The following is a 13,040-nucleotide window of genomic DNA, read 5'->3' on the forward strand; positions in this document are numbered from 1 at the left end:
CTCCCCTGGACTGACTTGTCTCCTGCCTGCCCGTAGCATGCAATATGCATTCCATCAGCGGTGCTGTATCCCTAGTGATGGAAATATTTCGGATTCGTTCTCTGAGTCAATGCTAAACATGCACAAACTCCTTTAAAAGTGTATAGAGCTTTTATTTACATGCTATTTACAGATTAGAAATAGATTTGAGATTTTAGGTTGGATACAGGTTGGATACAGAAATGTTACCCCATGGTGGATCCTTTGTTTCTCTGAGAACCACACCCAAAAACTTCTCTGTTATACCTTGCAACATAGTACCCATGTGACACCCATGTGACTTCCACTTCCTTATTGGGCATTCTATGACATGGTTCCAGCCCTAATTAGGAAGTGTCTTTGCTCTGCATCATAAAGACTTCCTGCCCCCAACTCTGATTACACAAGACCCTGGAATTTTCCTTTTGGGAAAGCTGTGACACGCAGGATAGGATTGGGCTGTTACAGTGCAATCCTATGCATATCAACTTAAAAGTAAGCCTAAAAGTGTGGAATGGGCCTTACTACTAGGTTACAATAGGATTGCAAACTCGGTGAGTTCAGGGCGGTTTGAACCAAAGGTGTTCTGATTTGTGTGCAACATATCCTCTTAGCCACTATGCAGCACCAGCTTTTTAAAAAGTGAAGGGAGAGCCAGCCACACTGCTTGACGACTGGGCTGTGTGACGTTTGGTTTTAGGGTGTGGCTATTAGGGCTCACGTGCTTTAAAATTAATTTACCACTGCGCCACTAACCATTTCTGCAACAGCATATAAAGCTGATCAGGGTCTCTTGGTAGAGAAGGATCCAGGAGACTCTCATTTTTGTGGAAGTTGCTTCAGATTTGTTTCTACATTGCTACTTTTGCTGCTCCAGACTTCAAATAGTTGTATAAATCCAAATCTAAGAATCAACCACAAGGCAACTGGATTGACAAACTGTACTTGATCAGTATCTGACAACAATTCTTGAGCAATCTACAGTTTGTCAGTAAACTTGGCCTTGATCTGAAAGCAATAGTGCAGTTAGATATTAATTGTAGCCAACTTCCTTAGCACTGGCTCTCTGCTCTGCCATTTAGCAGTCAAAATAGCACCTAATATATTAAAAATGGCATTGATTCAGGTACATTTTATTTTGGTCTGTCACTTTTAATTGTACACAATAGGCTCTTTGCTAAATCTCAACCTGCCTGGCATTTTCACTGTTGCAGACGTATGACAGCTGCCAACCATCTTTGGCCAAAGTCCTCAAACCATTATTCAAGAGTTTTCGATTAGCTGTCATGGGAGTATTCTGAAGTCAAGTGTATGGAGGGATATAGAGTCTCCCTTTTTGAACCCATAACCTTACCGGTGGGTTGAGCAATGAAAAATAAGAAGAAACAGGAGCCATTTTGACTGTAACTCTGAGCTTGACTAAGTGTTTGTACTGTGGGTAGAATTCTGTAGCCCAGTGTTTCTCAAAATGTCTCACTAGGTGGGTCGCCAGCCAATTTCAGGTGGGTCCCATTCATTTCAATATTTTATTTTTAATATATTAGACTTGATGCTCCCATGGTATGTGACTGCATTTGGGGAAATGTTGCACATCTGCACTTTGAACAGTGATTTGGGTTCACATCAAAGGTTGGAATGGGGAATAGGGCCCTATGAATCTTGATTTCTTAGCATGAGCGTGGATATGAAGTAATAAACTCGCAGCACAATCTTTTGCATGCTTGCTCAGAAGTCCAGCTATGTTCAGTGGGGCTTACTCCCTGGCCAGTGTGTATAGGATTGCACCCTCAGAGCTGTAAACATGCACAAAACTTAGGGATTCTCTAGAATGCACATGCCTGATCTCGTCTGATCTAGGAAGCTAAGCAGGGTCAGGCCTGGTTAGTACTTGGATGGGAGACCGTCTGGGAATACCGGCTGCTGTAGGCTTATACCATAGTCTTTCGAGACTGAAGGTTGCCAACCAACCATGACTGTGCTGATATTGTCAATAAGAATAGGTGCTCCCATTGCTGGGAGCCAACACTATTTTTGCCTCCTTTTCTGAACGTTCAACTGCTACTGTCCTGTTTTTTTCCTGTTGCCATGGAGGCATATGAATTTTTTCAAAAATGACTGCCCTGAGCAATCAAAATTCGTATTCGTGCTACATGAATACAGCTCCATGACCATATCCGGTTATGTGTAGTAAAAATTCTTTCATCCAGCTAACAAGTAATTCCGTGTACTGGGTTAGCCTCATTTTCTCAACAGAACAGCTACATGTCCGTTTGTCATCTTTACTGCAGACTGACTGGCTACCAAAGTTCTGAGATCTTAATTTCAGTTGCTATTCCACAGATGGAAGCCCATTTTATTGTGTTGCTTATTATTCAGTTTTTTCTGGTGCTTGTAACCAGTATGAGATAAAGTGAATTTACAAAAAAGTCAACAGATCCTTTTTAAAAAAGAAAAATACACTTACTCATGTTCAGCCAAGATATAGGAAAAAAAAAATTAGTTTTGGTTAACAACGTGACCTTGTGAAATAACTCATAGCAAAGTTCCTGCAGTAAATGAGCTCTGTTACATTCTCTTCTCACGCTGCTTTAATTTCAGTACATAAAACAGCAGAAGTTAACAAAAATGACTTGCTGACAATGTTGCTTCTGTTTGCTTTGGAAGTATGTACTACTTTGCACCGCAAAAGAGTACAATGTTTTCAGTTCAAGAAAAACATTTCCAGCACAGTTCCTTGCAATATTTCATCAGTTCTTGTAACTTAGCTTGTGCATGTAACATCAAAGACTGGTTCAAAGCTTTTAGTACCAAAGTGTTTTCTTTATGTGTCTTAACTGGCATCTCAAGTGGAAAAGGAACAGGGCTTTGGATCACTCACATCCCAATCCCACACGTGGACTTCACTGTCAGAACACACGTTCTGATGGTGCACACTGTCGCAGAAGTGCTATAAAGCACTTTGCAACAGCACTACAAGCCTTCCTGCTGGTTGCAGGGACAAATGTCAGACTAGGTAAGTCTCGTGCAGGGGCAGGGTTGGGTGCAACATGGAGGAGCTGGGGTGGGGTGGGTGCAGTGGAGGAGATGGGATGAGGTGTGCAAATCAGGCCCTGGAAGGGAGTGGGATCAACAGTTCCGGTGTACACCATTTCCTAACCCCCTTCACGGACCTGCATGGATCAACACAGACTTGTGCCAGTGAAATCACTGGCAGAGGTTCAAGTTGACCCATTGTAGCTGGTGGGGTTCACCTCAAGGAGACCTCCAGCAGCCAGAATTCCCCCATGGGATATAGTGTGGCCTGTGCCTTTGTATAGTTATGATTGGGCTGTCATTTTTTTTTATATTTTGCTGTTCTAAAGGGATAGTGAACTATAGTGGTATGATACTGTGTGTGACGATTACTGAGTGAAATTAATAAAGAAAAAGAGTATAGGTCTACTTTGATGGTCTGGAGAACTATTTGAAAGATATCCAGATGAATAGTCAATTAAAACTTATCAGAAACATGTCCAAATGTATGCTTTTGACTTGTTTATTCATAATGCATTGTAACAGTGGAAGACCCAATAGTTTTGGAAAAAGTACACCCTGGCATTTTTTTTTTAAACTGAGACCCTTATAAGCAGGTTTTCTTTCCAGAAAGGTGGTGTTAGTGATGGGGAAATGCACATAAAAGAAATGCCAAATGAGAGCTGCAGTGAACATATACAGCCGGCTTCTCTACATGTTGAAATGTAAACTGACTGCAAATGTACATTTGTAACCCTCTGCCATGTTATAGCAATTTATCCGGAAGCATATTGGAAAACATCAATCATGTAATGGAACCCTACTGCTTTCTCCCTCACCTCCTCACATCCTCCTCCCCCAGACAACCACATCTGTTTCCTGCTGATATGTTTTAATGCACATTCCCTTAATGTCTTCTAACAGGAAGTAGAAATTGAAAGAAGTTTGCGATCACCGGCATTTAAAAACCAGCCTGGGAGCCATTCCATCATTCCCATGAAAGACCAAGAAGCGAAAGGTGGCAAAATATTTTTTGACAAGATGTCATCGGAAAATGCTCAGAACAACAACTCTGAAGGTTAGCATAACGCGTTTTTGATCTGATTTCTTGTTTTTATATCTTAGAGAGAACAAGCAAGACAGTAAAATATTATATGGGCATTTCCCCCCGTAAGATTCAAAGCAAAGTAGGTGATGACAATGTATGGGCTTCTGAAGAAAACAGCATTAGGTGCAGAAAAGCAAGAATTTATTCAGCTTTCTGGCAATTTTGAAAGGAAAATTTCAGCACTATAATGCTTGGGGAAGGGTTTTATTTCTTTGCAATAAATAAAATGCAAGCAAGGATGAACAACTTTGTTCTCTTAAAACAGTTTTCCCCAGTATAAAAAAAAAAATTAATTTTGTTGCCAAAAACAGCACAGGACTCTTTTTTTTTTTTAAAGGTATCTTGAAAAAGATATCATAAAAATACCTTAAGAAAATCATGACTATACAATCAAAGCTGCAATAAAAGGATAAATTGTGTGTTCCAATTTGAATAGGGAAAAGAAACTTTCCATCTTTTCTTTTTCAGATGATTACCTTAAGACATATTAATGAATTCAGGGTAAAACATGACAGAATGGTGTCATACTTTTGAAATAAATTATTGTTCAGTATAATTTGGATTTGGATTTGTTAACATTCTGAAAATGTGATTTAAATGTTCATAGCTTGTATGTGTAAAATTGCAGAGTTGGCTATAGATGTCAGTGTCTGAAGTACAAAATATAAATACCTGATTTAAAATACTGATACATATTTAGTATTTCTGAAGATGCAAAGTTAGGATTTTACATTCTGCAGTTTGAAGCCAGCATGTGCTTGTTCTCCTGGTTTCTATAAGTACATAAGTTGCATAACTAATCAGATCTCTAACATGTTTCATATTTAAACTAAAAACATTCGTTTAAGCTAGATGTTTAAAAATGTTGTAGGGAGACATTTAAACACCATATAACTGCAATCCAATATTAGATACAAGCAATGTAAAACCTGATGAGTGAAATAACTGGGAGCATAACCAAGCCAAACTGCTGCACATAGACTGCTTAAATCATATTGATTACTCTGCAACTGTGCATAAGATGCCCATTTAATTGAGAAGTAAGCTCAGTTCAATTCAATGAACTAGACCAGGGGTGCCCAAACCCTGGCCCTGGGGCCACTTGTGGCCCTTGGGGCCTCCCAGTTCAACCCATGGGGATTCCCCAGTCTCCAATGAGCCTCTGGACCTCCGGAAACTTGCTGGAGCCCATGCTGGCCTGACACAGCTGCTCTCAACGTGAGGGCTACTGTTTGACCGCTTGCATGAGCTGTGGGACAACGGCTCCCTCCACTACTTGCTGTTTCATATCTGTGATGCAGCTGCAGCAGCGAAGGAAAGGTCAGCTTTGTGCAAGGCTTTTTATAGGCCTTGAGCTTCTGCAAGACCTTCATTCATTCATATAAGTTCAATCTCTAATAAATTCATTTATGTAAATTTATTCAAATTTTAAATGTAAATTAATTCTTTTTTTTTCTGGCCCCTGACACAGTGTCAGAGAGATGATGCGGCCCTCCTGCCAAAAAGTTTGGACATCCCTGAACTAGACTAAAGACTATATATCTGCATGCCTCCTAATGGCAGGACATGGGCATGACAACTTGTAAACATGAGAATTTCTTGGTGCTTGCTCACTTGTGACACTTCAGTGCCCTTAATTCTTTCCCATGTGCTTCATGTTGCTTTGTAGAACAGCCTGTCAAGCCTGATGACCCGGGGGCAGAAAGGCAGTTCAGCAGAGTTTGAAGGAAGGAGGGGCAGTCTGTTATGACCCTGATCCAGAAAATGCTAGTGTTGTCCTTAAATCCCATGCAGATCAATCAAACATGTGAATCCCAACTGACTTTTGCCCCTTTAATTTCAGTAAGACTTTAACAATAGGTCTGGGGCCTTTGGGGGAATGTCATGGATATATTTTAATACCAAATGTGCTGTTTTAATTGTAATTGTGCCACTCAGGAGGTGGCACAAGTCCGAGGAGACCCATTGGGGCAAAGTCACCTTACCTGGAGGTAAGGGGAAAAGTTTCCCCTTGCCTCTGGCTGAGCTGCTTTGGGCCCCTATCCTGTGCTGGATACAGTGCAAGCCTCTTGGCTTGCCTGTTCCAGTGCAGAGTAGGATTGCGCCCTAAGTTGCGGATTACTGTAGCCAGATCTGCCTTCTTCAGGAAAGGCTACAGCTGGTGCACGTCAAAGCTGGACAAAAGCACTCCTCACCATAGCTGCCACCTGTGCTTTCAGGTGGCACAGCTGCCACCTCCGCCCCCTGGCCACAGCTGCCACCTACAACAGCCAGATGTAATAGATAACACATGTCATCCTGCCAGGTTCAAGTGGTTTTCAGTTGCAATGTAATCAAGTTTCAGCGTCAGCAGAGAAGGTTCAAGAGACCAGAAATAGATAACATAGTCAGAAACGGTCTGTTGCTGAGTATTAGGGAGATGAATCAGGCAAACAAGAAGGGCCAGACAAGAGGTACAGTTGAAGGCAGGCTGGACACGTACCAGTTGGGTGGAGTGGAGGCAAACCCATGATGGTGACCAGTCCAACAAGCTGCACAGATTAAAGAACTAAAGGCTAAAGTAAGAGTTATGTTTCTCCAGTCACCTGATCTGATGGGGCCTAAGAGCGACGGCTGGCCCAACCATGAAGCTACGATGTGCCTTGCATTGGGGTGGTGGGTGGAAGGGGCAGCAGATTTAGGATGACATTAACCCTGAGTCTGCCACTGCCTTCCTCCAGCCCACCACAGATGCAAGCAACACTGGTCTGCTTGCTAATGTGAGCAGGAAATGGATCACTCGCTTCCCCCCCCCCCCACGCTCTAAACTTGCAGGGCATTTAAACCCCACATGAGGACAGAGCACAGTGAGAACATTTTTTTTTTCTTATTCTCCTTCCAGTGCTGCTGGAAGAAACGGGGGGGGGGGGGAGACTACTGCATTCCAAATCGCCTCACTGAGTAGGAAGTGACAGGCGATTGGAGCTTGTCCCCTTTAGTTTACTTACCAGGAGTGTGGTCAGTAAGTCAAGAATAAGCAGTAAGTCAAGAATAGGGCATGCACATGTGTGCTTGCCCTCCCCAACATCTATGGGGATGCATGCATGGGTGTGTGTGTGTGTGTGTGTGTGTGTGTGTGTGTGTGTGTTTGTGCAGAGGAAGCATTCGGGAGAAATTAGGCAGTGCAGGGGCACGGTCCCTTTGGCACTGGGTGGTCTTGGACCAGCCCTGCTGAGACAACAGTATCTGTTCTATCTGCTTCTGTGGTCTCCAGCACAGCAGCAATTGCACCAATAATTTCCTCTGTCCGTCTGCTGGCATACCAAAGGGAGTAAGATCCCTGGACCCTGCTGCCAGTCTTTTGGGGCAAGGGATTCCACTGCCTGACATATCCAATCACCTTCAGAACTGCCACACTATCACACAGTTACCAGTGAATGTGCGACTGTGGGCACAGTCAGCTCTTATGTGTCTGCAGATGAGAGGAAGTGAGTCTTTCCAGCATGCCAGAGCTTCAGTGCCTTTTATTTTAAAAAGTTAAGCACTGTAAATAAGAACAGCCACAAAATAAGTCTCTCTGATTTGCTCTGTTTATGCACTCTGGTGAAATCTCCAGATCAACCTTGATCTATCATCCTTGAGGGAAGCGCTATCTTTTGCCATGAGCCAAGTAAATCTTGAGGCAGCAAAGTGACATGAATACGGAACAAGCAGAACCCCACGGGCCATTCGTGTGAACCTTGCCTGGCTTGTGCATTAACCAGAACTGTCCGCATAGCAGGATGAACAGATTGGGTGGAGTTTCCACCTGGGGAAAATGTATTTTTTCCCAGCAGTGCGCTCTTAAAAAGAGATTTTGTTGTGTTTTCCACAAGTAAGACTAGTCATAAATCAGGATCTCAAAGAGTTCTAACAGGCTTGCTTATCTTTATAATGGGTTGGCTGTCAACCGCGAAGGGGTAATAAGGTACATTTTTAGCCAAATGATTTCATATGATGTAGCATGCAGGGTGAAATGCAACCTGATAACAACCTATATTTCATTCAGTGACAGACCAAACTGGACACTTAAATCATATAGTTAAGAATATTCTGACATTTGTATTACTCATCTGTGTCACTGCGAGAGTTATTATGAGGCCATTGTGTCATAAAACTGACACCTTTTTTCCCTTCAAAATTGTCCTGTTTAGTTATATTGAGTGAAAACCTCTATTTTCCTTTGTTTTGTGTTATTTGGTTGATAGGCCATAGCTAAGAAGAAAGGATCTTAAATGATATCTCTCCAAAACTTAATTTTTAGCAGGCTTCTTCTCCCCTTTTGCTTTCCTAATCCAGGGTTTCCAAGACTAAAGGCCCAATCCTATCCTACTTTCCAGCACTGGTGCTGCTGCAATGCAGCCCCGAGGTAAGGGAACAGCAATCTGTGATTGCTTCCCCACCACTGGATGCAGTGCATGCCCCTTTGGCACAGCTGCATTTGAAAATTGGATAGGATTGGGCCCTAATACTGCAGTTCTATACAGACTTTCCAGGGAGTAAATCCAATTAAACTCACTGGGGTTGACTTCTGAGTAGAATTGAGTGCATACAATTGCACTGTCAGAAACCTAAGGGAACCCCAGAAGAGAACAAAAATAAAGCATGAGAAGACAGCCTGAAATTATACAAATGGGTAAGAAGGGATAATATAGAGATAAAAAGCAAAGGACACAAATTGATCTTGACTGGTTGAGAAGTCAGGAAACAGGGCTGGCCTTAGAAGCTGCAGGTTCCAATTGAAGGCATTTTTTGTGGAGCCCCAGGTTCACAGCCAAGATCCGTAGAATTTTTTTCTAGAATTTTTTCTAGAATGTATTATAGACTTGCTGTATGGCAGAATGTAAAGCAATCAAAATGTGTGCTTAAAGTGCATGTGAGTTAATGGCAGAATGGATCAAAGCATATTTTAATATAAAATAGCATACTAGAGTAGTGCGGGGCCCCCTTAGGAATGTGGCCCACCTGAAAGCAATAGGACCAGCTTTAAGCCAATTGGACCAATCAGGCAAGACAGAAAGGGGAGCACTCTTAGGGCACAATCCTAACCCCTTATGTCATAGTGGTGCCAAAGGGACATGTGCTGCATCCTGCAGTTGGGTGTCACTCACGGAGGCCTCTTCAAAGTAAGGGAATGTTTGTTCCCTTACCTTAGAGCTGCATTGTCCTTATGTCAGTGCTGGGAAGCACTGACATAAGGGGTTAGGATTGCACCCTTAGTTAAACATAATTTCTGAAGGTGAGCCTTGCAATAAAAGAAGTTGGGAACATCTGTCATAGCTCATAGTATGAAAGCAAAATTTACACACTCAAAGTCACACTAATTATGATATTTTTAACGTGATAGACTTCTAAAGTAAAGCCACAAGAATGCTTTTATGGGTACCAAATTATGGGAAACAATATAATAGTATTTAGTATTTATTATGTCACACTTTTCTTACATGGGCACGGCAGTTAAACAGATGCATCCATATGCACTTTAGTTAGTTAGTGAAATTACATTCTACCCTCAAAAAATTGGCCTCCCAGAGCAAGTAGCATAACATTTTAGTAGGAACAAGCAAATATACATTGCAATGAATATATTGAAACAGCACAAAACGATAGCAACATGATTGCATTATGGCCACATAAACCGACCCCACTGCTGATCCCTGAAACCAGTCCTGTGCCCATTGCCTTTCCTTGGTAATGGCAGAGTGACTATCTCAGGGTCCACGTGGGCAGGGGAGCCCCATACCAGGTAGTCTGCTGAGGGCCCTCTGAAACTTGGAGCTGGCTCCTCTTTTCCAGTGCAGGTCTTGTATGATTGACAAAAATGTGCTTCATATATGCCCAATCCCAGCCAGTAATCCTAAATGGGCTGCTATATTTTGTACTGACATTTCTGAACTTAAGAGCAACCCTGTCTACCATGCATTGCCATAATTCAAACGGGATGTTGCCAGAACATGGATTATCGTGGCCAAGCTACTTCTTTCTAGGAGAGACTGAAACTGAAGCACCAGCAGTGGCTGGTTAAAGGTGTCTCATACCACAGAATCCACTTGGGCCTCCAATGAAATGGCCAGATTGAATAGCAACCTCACAACATGTACTTTGTCCTTAAGGGGGTGTACTACCCCATACAGGGCAACCACAGTTTCCAAGTTGTACAGCATAACAACTCACTGGCATTGGTAAACCATACAGCAGTAAGACCAATATTTTGTATTGTATTGGCAACCTTCAGTCTCGAAAGACTATGGTATCGCGCTCTGAAAGGTGGTTCTGGCACAGCGTCTAGTGTGGCTGAAAAGGCCAATCCGGGAGTGACAATCCCTTCCACACCGGGAGCAAGTGCAGTCTGTCCCTGGTCTGTCTCCCTGGCTATGGGCCTTCCTTCTTTGCCTCTTAGCCTCAGACTGTTGGCAAAGTGTCTCTTCAAACTGGGAAAGGCCATGCTGCACAGCCTGCCTCCAAGCGGGCCGCTCAGAGGCCAGGGTTTCCCACTTGTTGAGGTCCATCCCTAAGGCCTTCAGATCCCTCTTGCAGATGTCCTTGTATCGCAGCTGTGGTCTACCTGTAGGGCGCTTTCCTTGCACGAGTTCTCCATAGAGGAGATCCTTTGGGATCCGGCCATCATCCATTCTCACGACATGACCAAGCCAACGCAGGCGTCTCTGTTTCAGCAGTGAATACCAATATTATTGTCCAGTGAAGACCAATATTATTAAGACCATTATTAAGACCATTAAGATTATTATTGGTCCAGTGAAGACCAAGCAGTGAAGACCAATATTATTGTCCTTTTATTATGGGTAGAGAAGGGGGAGAAGGAAGCAGAGGGATCTTGGTTTTCATCATGACATCTGATGAGCTTATGACTTGGCTGAGATTCATAGCAAAGATCCCCTGACTCAAATCGCATGCTGTCAATCACTACATGACAATAATGTTCAACACTGGCAGCACATTAGTGCTTCCTGATTAGGAGGGGAAACGCAGGGCATACATATAAAAACTAAATAAATACTGTACACTATTTTCTGTCTTTTTAAAAAATTCTTTCCACCTGTAATGGTACATTAAGACATTTATTACTTTGCTTAAAATGTCTGAGTTGGTCTCTTACACCACAGTCCTATGCTTGTCTGCTCAGAAGGAAATCCCATTGCTGTCAGTGGGACTTACTCCCAGGTAATGTATATGGGATTGCAACCTTATCGAAGTATACAGCATGAGGAAGACTAAATTGCACTGGGTGTGTAGTACATGTTCTTACCACTGGCAGTTCTGGCTGCCCTGCTGCCCCAGGGACAATAGCATAAAAGGTTCCTGCAATTACTTCCGGTGTTACCAGAAGTATTATTGGAAGTTACCAAACGTGCCACTGTGACAGCCTCCCCTTTCTTCCCACCTTTTTTTATTTGCAGCCACTATCAGTGTGATTCCAGACTGTGCTGAGGAGTAGATGGTGGTGTGGGGCTGCCCCCTTCCATGTGCCGCCTGGGGCTTTGGCAGACATTCCCCCAGTGTTTCTTACTGGGTGCCAGTATGCCAGTGTTTCTTAACTCAATCCTCTGCTTTGTCTCCCTTGTTCCTTTCCTGATAGGAAGTCAGAGAGCCATTTCTAAATCCGTTCTACAATCTGGCCAATTTAGGCTTTGCGTTCCCATTAGCAATCTGGAAGTGTGTGTGTTGGTGTGGGGGCGGACGGCGGACAGGGGAAGGCTTTTAGTGTTTTGTGCAAAAACACTGTCAGTCCAGAGGGGAAGGTTTTGGGTTTGTTTGTTTCTCTTGACTCGTTTCTGTTTAATCTAAAAGGATTTCTGCCTAACTTCCTTTGGCTGACTGCAAGTGCAGCCCTCCCTTATACGTTACCCGAGAAGGAGAACTGTCAGATAGCCAAGACTGAAACCATTAAGGGTGTTAAGGTTAAAAGCAATGTGTCCAAGGGTGTTTCTACTCTGAAATATTGCTTAATAAGAATGAGATTTCATGTTTATTATCTTCCACTGTCTTCCGAGCCAGGCTTGCTCAGACGTCCTCCTTTGTTTAAATGCCAGCCTGGTGAACTGGGCTTGCATTCTGATGGAAGCCCCTCATCCACCCACCCTCCCTTCTCACTCCTTGTAACAGCAGCTCTGCAGAACACATTTTCCCCAGTTAGTCCGTCTCTGGGCTCCACTGTCTTTAGTGCTTTTTCATAGGGTGAGAGATGGATTTTGCTTCTCTTAACAATCCAGTCAATGACTTCCTTCCACGCTGGAGCTCTTTGGCACTGCTTGAGGCATTACTTTTCTGCAGTTCAGTGGAAGTAGAATTAAGCAGAAGTTCCATGCAGCGTTTAATATAGTATTAGATGAATCAGAAATGACCTTCCACATGGCCAAGATCTTTCTATATTATTTACTCCCACTTACTCAGTGGTCAAGTATGGGCATTGCCTGCAGATGTTACCGGTTTTGTCCCTGGCACTACCTATCCGGGTTGGGAAAGACCCCCATCTGAAACCCTGCAGAGCCACAAGCAGGAAGGGAAGAGGCAATACTGACTGAGATGGGCCAAGGGTCTCATAGCATAACAGTCCAATTCTAAAGAAATTGCCCTGCTCTGATGCAGTGCCACCAGCATGGTTTGTACTACATCTTGTGGGAGAAACCTACGGTCTGGAGATCTCCTTGAGGTAAGGAAACATTTGTCCCCTTGCCCTGAGGAAAGCCATAGCCACAGCAACAGGTCTACTGGTGCAGGAACCTGCACCTGCTAATTTGCCAGCACAAAGTCCTAATGGGCCCGTGTTGGCAGATCTTGCCCTGGAAGTGGGATAGGATGCAGTACGTACCAGTGCTGCTGATTGCGCCCCCTCTTGGGTCTGTCACTGTGCTCTGCCTGCCCC

At 43.4% G+C, this 13,040-nt stretch overlaps 1 protein-coding gene across 4 annotated transcripts in view; it reads left to right on the top strand.

Moving 5' to 3' along the window:
• The first annotated feature begins 4,033 nt into the window (after positions 1 to 4,033).
• The window catches only part of XIRP2 (xin actin binding repeat containing 2), a 92,878-nt gene continuing 83,871 nt past the window's right edge, over positions 4,034 to 13,040 (top strand). For all 4 annotated transcript variants that reach the window (XM_066612138.1, XM_066612140.1, XM_066612139.1 and 1 more), the window contains exon 1: positions 4,034 to 4,108. In XM_066612138.1, the coding sequence (XP_066468235.1) occupies positions 4,072 to 4,108 (37 nt within the window). In that variant the 5' untranslated portion in view covers positions 4,034 to 4,071. The remainder of the gene's footprint in view (positions 4,109 to 13,040) is intronic.

Source organism: Tiliqua scincoides, chromosome 1 (genome assembly GCF_035046505.1).
Source record: "Tiliqua scincoides isolate rTilSci1 chromosome 1, rTilSci1.hap2, whole genome shotgun sequence".
Lineage (NCBI taxonomy): Eukaryota > Metazoa > Chordata > Lepidosauria > Squamata > Scincidae > Tiliqua > Tiliqua scincoides.